The 11,119-nt window shown below is 39.2% G+C and overlaps 1 protein-coding gene across 6 annotated transcripts in view; it reads left to right on the top strand.

The window, feature by feature from the left end:
* TP63 (tumor protein p63) overlaps positions 1–8,550 on the top strand; it is a 72,093-nt gene extending 63,543 nt beyond the window's left edge. For 4 of the 6 annotated variants that reach the window (XM_069727099.1, XM_069727102.1, XM_069727100.1 and 1 more), the window contains 4 exons: positions 1,393–1,547; positions 1,932–2,076; positions 3,273–3,366; positions 5,597–8,550. In XM_069727099.1, the coding sequence (XP_069583200.1) occupies positions 1,393–1,547; positions 1,932–2,076; positions 3,273–3,366; positions 5,597–5,893 (691 nt within the window). In that variant the 3' untranslated portion in view covers positions 5,894–8,550. Of the gene's footprint in view, positions 1–1,392; positions 1,548–1,931; positions 2,077–2,602; positions 2,679–3,272; positions 3,367–5,596 lie in introns of all 6 variants that reach the window. The other 2 variants (XM_069727104.1, XM_069727105.1) reach the window with 1 other exon arrangement.
* Positions 8,551–11,119: the final 2,569 nt, after the last annotated feature.

The following is an 11,119-nucleotide window of genomic DNA, read 5'->3' on the forward strand; positions in this document are numbered from 1 at the left end:
TCGGATAAACTTATCCTCAGAAGCAGAGGTGACTCTTGATCTTCCTTTCCTGGGGCGGTCCTCATGTGAGCCTGTTTCTTTGTAGCGCTTGATGGTTTTTGCCACTCCACTTGGGGACACTTTCAAAGTTTTCCCAATTTTTCAGACTGACTGACTGACTTTCATTTCTTAAAGTAATGATGGCCACTCATTTTTCTTAGCTGCTTTTTTCTTGCCATAATACAAATTCTATTCAGTCTATTCAGTAGGACTATCAGCTATGTATCCACCAGACTTCTGCACAGCACAACTGATGGTCCCGACCCCATTTATAATGCAATAAATCCCACTTATTAAACCTGACAGGGCACACCTGCGAAGTGAAAACCTCTTGAAGCTCATCAAGAGAATGCCAAAAGTGTGCAAAGCAGTCATCAAAGCAAAAGGTGGCTACTTTGAAGAACCTAGAATATAAGACATATTTTCAGTTGTTTCACACTTTTTTGTTAAGTATATAATTCCACATGTGTTAATTCGTAGTTGTGATGCCTTCAGTGTGAATTTACAATTTTTATAGTCATGAAAATACAGAAAAATCTTTAAATGAGGTGTGTCCAAACTTTTGGTCTGTACTCTGTGCTCCAGCCATTGAGACAGCAGTGCCAATCATGTTCAGTAATAAAAGCTGAATCCTGCATTTTTATGATGATAAAATCGTAATTTTAAATACACCTTTCTGTAATCAGGCATTTAATCATTGTCAGCGATAGCCTGCAATGCACTATATATCTTTCCTCATTATCAAAACACCAATGAACGAAGTCTGGAATCTGAGTTGTGTAATTGAATCTTTAGGTCCTGCAGCCAATGCCGCAGGGTGTGCGCTCACCACCTCCTCCGCTTGGCTTGATGCCGTATAGCTGGAGGGTGAGAGTGATCCTATCTCTTCACATACCTGCCCGGAAGATGTGTTCACTGATACTGAAATGATGGAGTCAGGGGAAAACGATCACTTCTTCCGCTCAGGAAATAAAAAAAAAAAATAGAAAATCTGGACTTTTAAAGGTTATTATGTCAATTGGGTAGCATACTTATATGTGAACAAAGATTTGTGGCGTTGTATACAAAAGCTCCATATCGCAATCTGCCTTGTCCAAAACGTCTGCTAACTCACCACCAAAGTGTGATGAATTGATGAAATACTACAAGATTGAAGTAAAGCAATGACTCTACCTTTTTTTCTATCTTTGGTCTAGTATTGGATCAGTGGACGTGTACATTACATTCTCTTTAATCTGGGCAACTTATTAGTTCTGTAAAGCTGGGGTTTTAAGATCAAATAAAAATTAGTTTGAGTATTTTCACTCAATATTTGTTGTCCTATCTAACCCTTGGATTTTTACACCTCGGCAGGTCATTACAAGGACAGCCATCTTATGGATCCGCATCTCCTCCCCTCAGCAAGATGAACAGCATGAATAAGCTCCCTTCAGTTAGCCAGCTGATGAATCCACAGCAGAGAAATTCCCTTACTCCAAATGCCATGACAGATGGCATGGGCGCGAACAGTGAGTACCAGCGCTGTACTAGTCTTTGATTAGTTTTTTTTCACTTTGTCTATTTTAGATTGACTGTTAATTGTGAGTCCCATATGCAGTGTTTTTATAGAAGCTGGAGACGAGTTGGAATTCTACTTAAGAGTCAGATATACTGTAGTATAGCATCACCATCTCCGATATCCGTAATGATTCCATTTTCCTGCTCCAAAAATGGGCTCCTTTTTCAATCTGTTCATCACCGCCATTTTTCATTTTGCTGCTTTACATACAGATGTTACATATAGCGACTCTTTAATATCACATGGTTGTCAAATAATTGTGTATAAAGAGAAAAATAAAAGTTCTTCACGTCTCTGAGTTGCATTATAATGAGTCTCTTCTTCTTGTTACTAGTTCCCATGATGAGTGCACATTTGCCAATGCCCGGAGATCTTAATGGTCTAAGCCCAACACAAACGCTGCCTCCCTCCCTATCTATGACGAGCGCATCCCACTGTACACCACCTCCTCCATATCCAACAGACTGTAGCATCTCCAGGTAAGTGCACCAAGAGAAATACAGCCATAGAAGGTTATCTAGTAGCTTCCTCCGTATTTAAAAGGATGATCTTTATTACAGATCTCCTACTACTGGTTCTACAGATACCATACCACCACCATTCATTATGCCAAATACCCATCCCTCTAGAAAGACCCATGAGATATGTTTGATATACTAGGCTAATATGCATTGGATATGTTTAAGCCAAAATTGACCTGCAGGCTTGAATATGCACAACATTTGGCATCATTTCAAAATCCTGCTTTGCCCTATGTTTGTATGGAATGTCTCGAGTTGTTTTTGTTGTACCCTGTGATGGAACCTCCAACAATTTCCATACATCATGCTAACTATAAATTATGTTGTTCTCACTAAGATGTGTTAGAATAGATTACATGTCTGTTATTAGCATAAACATAATTACTTGTTGTATGACTCGTGCCTTCTGCATCTTTATTTTTCAACATCTAAATCCTATTAAATATATGGAAAGTAAGGGGTTGTATTTTGCACCCCCTTACAGTCACCTGGGCTTGGATTCATCCCCCGCCCCTAATCAATTTGTGCATGCGTATGGACAAGTAAAAGAAAGACGTGAGGTGAGATCACACCAGTTTTACCTCTACAACCCAGTCCTTTACTCATTTTTGTATCGAGGAATATTTCTGGCTAAACATGGCTAAGTTTTGGGGACTTCACATCAAATTAGTGAAACTGTGCAAAATCTTTTCAACTTTGAAATACTGAGGTTCACCTAGAAGTACCCGACAACTCTGCCACTTTCAGCTATGCTACTTGCTTGGTCAGGTGCTTTGATCTTTGCCGTTATACTCCTGAGTTGATTCTTCTTGCTTTCATTGGGTCCCTCTAGGTCTTGATGCTTTTTCTACTTTCAGAGCATGACTGAATACTCCAGCAGAAACCTTCATCTCTCATTAATCAGGGTAGAAACTGCCATTATAATAAAATTCTGTGCAGATTGGTTCTCCACTTTTAGTAATCACATGACATAGCTTTGATGTCAGTGTTCTTAAATGGGATGTTTTCGAAAAGCCTCAAACTGCTAAAAGATTCAGAAAGCACATAACAGATGTTATGTTGCCTAAAATATCATGTAGTATGCTGAAAAAATGTTTCTTGTTCTAAATCAGAACCTGATTTTGACACAAAGTACTTTTTTTTTTGTCTTGCAGTTTTTTAGCGAGATTGGGATGTTCATCCTGTCTGGACTATTTCACTACCCAGGGCCTGAGCAGCATCTATCAGATTGAGAACTACTCCATGGAGGTGAGTTTCCAGCCCATTTACATTTTGGTGAAAACTTCAGATGTGACGTAGGGACTTAATAATATTTTCACATCTGAATGTCTCTTCTTAATTAGTAGAGAGCAAATTGGTGAAAATCTAAAACTTGGACAAATTTTGTTTTAATAATAATCTAGCAAGGGAACCCCTTTTTTACTATGAAAGTTTAAAATCCTGGACTTGGCATTCAGATCCAACAATGATCTTTAAGAATAATTCCCTATGTCAAAAAATGCTTTTAGATCAAGAAGTGGTTAGGTAAATTGAGTATATTTTTTACATATTGAATGAAGGCTTCCTATTTTTGTTCTTAATATAGTAGGTGGTTACTGTTTGACCGTTAGGGCCTTGTTTATATGTTGCCATTAACTAGTGGTGGACAGGTAATTTTCCTCCTGTTCATTTTGGTTCATTAAGGTTTTTTTTTTTCTTACATGCAGTTTTTAAAGCTGTAATTTTTTTCTTATTTGTACATTTACATAATTTTTGCCTCTTTCATTGTACGTGTGCCCTAATTTTTATATATATATATATTTTTTGGCTGGTATTGGGGGTGGGGGGAGGCATGAAAGCAGACATGTATTCCCTTATTTTTGGTTTTAACTTTTTTTTTTATCTATCTATATTTTTTTCTTTGCAACCAAAAAGAACCACTTAAATATGCTTTCAATTGTATATTCTGCTTTCCATAGAGATTATTTTTACGTTTGTTGTTTCTTTTCATGTTGATGTGGCGGGGCTTGAAACAGTTATTTCACTTGCAGTGGCTTTTTTTACCCACTTTCTATGGTTTTTATTTATTTCATACATTGTGCTCCTGTAAAGTCATAAGAGAACTCAGGGGAGCATTTTGACATTTGAATATATTATTATTCAAGATTTCCCCTTTAATTGGGGCTTTCATATTCACCACAGTTGCAGGGCAAATTTTGAGCTGATCTGGGTCGAAGACCCAACAGCTCCTGCTTCTTCCTAATACTGAACAATCACATGATTGCTGCGCTAGAAGAGGAAAAGCTGCTAGTGCTTCCTGTATTGTATACACCGTTCTCGATCGGCACTGTTGATTATCTCTACCTTCTTGATCGTTGTATAAATAGAGAAAGGACTATTGATTCGCAGGACTCTGATTCATCGACCTGGCCAATAATCTGACTCCTGGATGGGATGCTAATCTCCTTACTTCCCGGCATTCCTGATTCTTTTGATTAGTCAGGATGGTGCTCAGTTGTATGTATATCATGTTACAATGAAGATATTGCACCAGCTCTGATAATTCAATGAAGATTCCGAAATGCCGAAAGGTAAGATGACTTTGCAGGCCTCTTGTCCAGCCGTCATGGACAAGTGACTTGGCTGATGGATTGGAGCCCTGTAAATCTGCTGTCTCCTTTTTAGTAACAAACCATCTCTGCTTTCTCTGGGAGCAGTTTGCCATTTTTGACAGCCAAATTCCAACTACCACAGCTGTTGACTGTGCAATGACTTTCTAAAGTATCATTGCAGAGTTATATGCAGACCAGCTTGAAGTTTTACAATGTTAGTTTGTCCTCAAGAAATTTAGTAAAGAAACTAAAATACCCAATAACCAAGTAATCTTTGTGAACTGCTATATAAAAGTTAAATTTACAAAGAAAAAAAAAATAAAAATCACTGCTACAGTACTATAATTGACTTTGTTGCTAATTTTAAAGATAAACTAGGTTCAAGAAAAATGAAAAGATTTTTAATTTTTCTCTTTTTGAATATATGATGAATTTATTTGTACCTCGTGGAAACATTCAGAAGCTGTGACAAATGAACCCAAATTTGGTCCAGCTAGAGTAATCAATAGTGATGAGCGAGCATGGGTATGGCATTATCACAGCATGCTCGAGTGTTATCCGAGTATTGTGGGTTCTCGAGTATTATGTTTGTGTCCCTGCGTCTGCATGATTTGCGGCTTTTATACAGTCTCAACACACGTGTGGATTGCCTAACAAATTGGAAAACTCTGCATGTGTTGCGGCTGTCTATCAGCTGCAAAAAGCAGCCTCGAGGATTCGAACATATTACTCGAGCACCCATAATACTCCGATAACACCCAAGCATGCTTGGAAAATGCTATATCCGATCACGCCAGCTTATCACTATTAATAAACTATTTGTAGAAAGGATGGAGTCCACGTATTAATTTCTATATTTGACCAAACTATTACCGTTTATATTTTAGGACTTGATAAGTCTCAAGATACCAGAGCAGTTTCGCCATGCAATCTGGAAAGGTCTAGTAGAACACCGGCAAATCCACGAGTTCTCATCACCTCCCCACCTGCTGCGGACAACAAGCAGCGCTTCTACTGTTAGCGTGGGATCCAACGAATCTCGTGGAGAGCGAGTCATTGATGCCGTGCGATTCACATTGCGCCAGACCATCTCCTTCCCTCCACGTGATGACTGGAATGATTTCAATTTCGATATGGATGCTCGTAGAAATAAGCAGCAGCGCATAAAGGAAGAGGGAGAATGACTATCTTCTTGCTTTTCCTGTTAACGTTGCTATGCAGGGCCAATATAATATTTTCATCTACTGTTTCAATCATTTGTCATTGTATTTATGTGTATATATATATATATAGGGATGAGTGGTGAGCAGACATTAGTTGGAGATGTAAGCAAGAATACTCCATAGCTATAAAGCCCTGTGTAGACAATGATGCATCAACTGTGGTTACATAGTAAATATCAGCATGACTAATTAATCTTAACGAAGGATGATGACAAACTGTTGTCTAGAAGGATTTGATCACATGCCATATATATCATCCATAAACTGCCATACGTTCATATGAAAGAACAAGGAATTTGCTATTTATCCCTAAGACTACATTTCATTGTAAAATTGGTGGCCATATTTTTGTTTTTCTGTATGGTGAAGGGGGGGGATAGATCTCTTCACCCTGTGTCTACACTGTTACATCTGGAAGCTTTCTCTCTGTAGCTAAAAGAAAAGAATATCTCTGTACCTGCCAGTGCCAGTTTTTGTAGGCCCTGTCAATATCGCTTTCTTTTCTAGTTTGACTATGAGCTAGAATATTGCACATGAGCATGGATCTTGTTGCACTTATTAAAACGTTGCTGTTCTTTTTGAACAGGAGAAAATTAACAAGGTTAGACGAATAGGAGTAGTTGTCTGTAGATTTGAGTATAATCTTCCATTTTTGCCCCGTTATTTAGGGAGCTTTGCATTTGTTACAGTTGATTAAATTGGCATACAAGGAATTTGGTGTAAAAAAGCCTATGCACAATAGCAAAGTGTTTTACATTTCATTATGCTTCTATATTTCATAGCCCAAAGAATCTAGACACAAGTCTGTAAAAGCACTTGGTTTTATCTGCAGACACCACTTTTCTTCTTGACTATTGCTGCCAATGTTTTTGTTTGTCTAGCAAGACATTTTTAATACATAGGGTTAGAGTTGGTATCAATCAATTTGCATGTCGCGATTAATCGGCAAATACCATAATCTCAGGCTGTTGGGTGACCGTGGCGAGAACGAAACCTTTCTTGGCGGTATCTGCTTCTCTTCATTTGATTAGCTGGCATGACTTGATGTCATCGTAAAGGTCTGTCTGATACATGTGTGTCAAAAGAAGAGCCACAGATGTAGATGGGTAAAGGCAATTCTAATGGCTTCCATCCAGTGACCTGTGATTATTATTAAGGGTGATCAACTAGGTTGTGCTAGTAGATTTACACCAACTCTCCACCTTATGTAATGTGACTTCTCAATTTAAAAAAAAGTTAAATTTTTAGCATCTATTAATTGGTGGTTGGGGAGTTGTTGATGTAGTCCCTGCTTCTAAATTAAATTGGGTAGGTAATGGGCTGTACAGTTGTCAATTATATCATAATGTCAAGAGGTCACTCCAGGCTACATTGTATAGATATAATATGGTTATTTGTAAGACAAAAAGTATTTTTCTTTCCATTGTGACAATAAACTATGATGTTTATAGGATTTCTATTCTGGATTGTCTTATACAGGCAACCTCAGTTTACATGCCCATTGAGGGCATATGTACGATATAGAGGAGGGTCGTCTACTCGGAACACTCCACTATCAGCCAGAACAAAATGCAGCTCTGAAGCAGCTGCCCATCTTGATGGCTTGGGTCTTCCTTGTATAGGAATTGTTAATATATACAGATAAAACAAGAACCTTTCCATCCCCATCGCTACGCTGTTGCGTTCACCGTACGGCTCCACCCTTTTTCATGGCTTGGCTGTTCTAAAATTAGGTGAACTCCTGGCCACACATAAATAGCATAGACACACTGTAGCATGGAGTAGCACTATGGATAGGATGGTTCTTGTTACATCTGTGCCTAAATGGCCGCCATGTGGCTTTTTTTTTCTGGCAAAATAAGCTGCTTCTTGGGAAAGGGACCTGAGGCAATCTGCTGTATACATGAGATTTTGTATATCCCGCTAATGATTATATCTGGTCAGGCACTTAATTTTTTTCATTCACTGTCATTTTTATGGGCCTATACTGTGTAAGAATATTTGACCTCTTTACTCATAAACTACATAATGTAAGGCCAAAAAGATGGCAGCTTTACTGTAAATTGGCAGATATCATTGTGCTACCGCCTATTATAGCACTGATATTATAAACATTTTGTATATTTGTTTTCATACCTTTTTTTTTTTACGTTTTTGTATTTTTGGGATAACAGGACTTCCAAATAAGATTTATTTTATTAATATAAGGGCTTCTAGTCTTAAACTGCCATTTTCAGTTTTTTTTCCCTAAACATTTGTATATATTCACCTTTAGAGTCCTATATTTCAACTATATTGAAACGAACAGCACAAAATAAGTGATTCACAATTCAAAAGGGAAGTCTTGCTTTTTCTCATTGTAATTTCCTAGGCTTGCTTCCTCAATGTCAGCTTACTGTGTGAAGTAATGGGTGAAGACTCTGATAAATCATTCATGTTCAATGTGTATAGCACTGGATTTTGATGTCATTTACTACAAAAAAACATAAAATGGAAAAAAAGTCATATTGTTTCCAAGCTTTAAAAATTGATATTTTGTATGTAAATATTTTATATAATTGAAGATTCAGTTATCTAAATTGGTTTGATTTATTTCTAAATAAAGCAAAAAGAAAGTTTTCTTGTGTATTTATTGTCTTCAGAGACTATTTCTAAAACTGGTAAATACTTTTGAGTTAAGTAAAGCATACCTGTCATTTCGGGAGCTTTTTTTTTTTTTTAGAGTAAGCGCTCATATGTGTACATGGGGATAATTCCTTACAATAAATTGTAAACTGCAAAGGGATAAACTGATGAAACTTTCATTATATGTCTCTAATTTTCAGTTGTCTGAATTAGTGAATATCTTGTATGATGTTTTTACAGTTCTCCTTTGGTGTAGTGTGGGGCCCCTGAGGGTGCAGTCACCACAGAGGTGCTGCACCTCATCCAGGACTCACATCCAACACACACCATTTCAATTGGGGCACCTGGGCGTACCCTTAGGGAGGAAGGCCTCATCACAGGCTCGATAGGAATGGGTGGCAGGAGTGGGTGGAGTAGGTAGGAAAAGGGGGAGAAGCTTAGAAGGCAGGAGGACAGTATGTGTTAGAACAGTTGGTCCTGAGACCAAAGGGAGAGGCATGAAGAATAGTGATGAGCGAGTGTATTTGTTGCTCGGGTTTTCCCGAGCATGCTTGGGTGACCTCCGATTATTTATGACTGCTCGGAGATTTTGTTTTCATTGGCAGTTGAATGATTTACAGCTACCAGCCTGCTTGATTACATGTGGGGATTCCCTAGCAACCAGGCAACCCCCACATGTACTTAGCCTGGCTAGTAGCTGTAAATCATTCAACTGCCACGATGAAAACTAGATCTTCGAGCAGTCATAAATACTCAGAGGTCACCCGAGCAATGAGTACACTCGCTCATCACTAGTGAAGAACGAAGCTGAGAAGAGAAGTGTGAGGGAGAGACAGAAGGAAGCTCCCATGTAGGACAGAAGGGATCCTAGGGGCACTGGAAGTACAGAAGCCACCCATGGGGCTCACATCCAGACTGACCCCCCCTTGTCAGTCGGAGGGACCAGGTCGCAGTCAGAGGACCGGCCCCAATTTAGTGGAAACCTTCAAGAATCAACTAAGAAACCGGAGGCTGTAACGTCTGTTGACATTCACCCATAACTCACCAAAAAGGCAGCTGGAGAGAATCCAGGGGACTAAGAGGATGTCACTCCACCAGGTTTGTGTCTGCTGGCTTGGGACACTGGGTGAGAAGCTGGGCAGGAGAAGTGGAAGCCAGCATTGAGATGTGAATGAGCTGGCCAGAGAAAGGCATAAGAAAGGAGTCCTGGAAAGGTGCACCTCAATTTACTTGAGAATTTGCTGGACCACTGACTCTGAGAACACCACATCCAGCTGCCATTTGTGGACTGGAGAACTGTAAGTAAAAGTGGAAGCTGCACCTTGCTGTGTCCTTTTGAGTTATTCCTGTGTCACCTGCCCGGCATCATCATAGCCACCATCTTAACATTTAACCCTAAAACTGCCCTGGGGCTAGTTCTGCCTGTGGAGAGCTGTGCCATATTTGCTGCACCACCATCGCTTCAGAGGATCTGACTGCAGCGTCGGCTATTATAGCAGAACACCATGGGCGGTGTCACGATCAATTTCCCAAATCCATTATAAACTTTATTTTCCCCCTTTATTTCATCATTTCACATGGACACCCAGGGCCATGGACCGAGTCACCGCTGCCGTGACCTTCCCCTTTAAGAACTGCCATGTTTGAATAACCCATAGCCCTATGAGGCGCTCCAGTAGCATGCTTTCAGAAGCTCAGGACATCATTACAAACAGCAGTACTGAGAAGTGTTGCTTTGAATTCAGCTCTGGTTGAGGTACAACACCTATTAAAAAGCAGCATCACAGGTCTGTGTGTATACAGTAAGTCTTTTATTTTGCTTCATACTCTGTTCCTCCCTCCTCTCTATTTTTCTCCATAGTCTTTAATAATCAGTCGGAATCTGAAGTCACAGTAAGATGCCAGTTAGTCTTGTTCTGACATACCGGTAATTCTATTTTAAATGTTTTAGGTGCAAAAGATGTGTTGAGAATGGGGGAAGAGAAGAGGTGGCTCATAAGTGAAAACGTCATATTTCTTTCTCTCTCTCTCTCTCTCTCTCTCTCTCTCTCTCATATATATATATATATATATATATATATATATATATATATATATATATATATATATATATATATAATTATATAGCTGAATGTGTGTGTGTGTATGTCCGGGATTGGCATCTGCACCGTCGCAGCTACAGCCACAAAATTTTGCACAGTCACACGTCTGGACCCTGAGAGCGTCATAGGCTATGTTGTGAGGTGAAATTTTAACCCCGCGCTTTCCAATTCACCAAACAATTTTGCCCCTATCTACATAATGGGGAAAAGTGAAAGGAAAAGTGTTGGAGGCAAATTGACAGCTGCCAGATGTGAACAAGGGGGACTTAAAGAATGAGAGCGATGGCGCCAAAGAGTATATACCGTACAGTTGCTAAGGTGGGGCCCTGACATGGGATACTCACCACACACGGGGATATGAACACACACACAAAATGTGCTTGAACACATATTACCCTCAGCACACATTTCACCAGACATACACCAACCTCGCCACATAAAAGTCGAAACACAAAAGTCG

This window comes from Ranitomeya imitator, chromosome 5 (assembly GCF_032444005.1).
Source record: "Ranitomeya imitator isolate aRanImi1 chromosome 5, aRanImi1.pri, whole genome shotgun sequence".
Classification (NCBI taxonomy): Eukaryota; Metazoa; Chordata; class Amphibia; order Anura; family Dendrobatidae; genus Ranitomeya; species Ranitomeya imitator.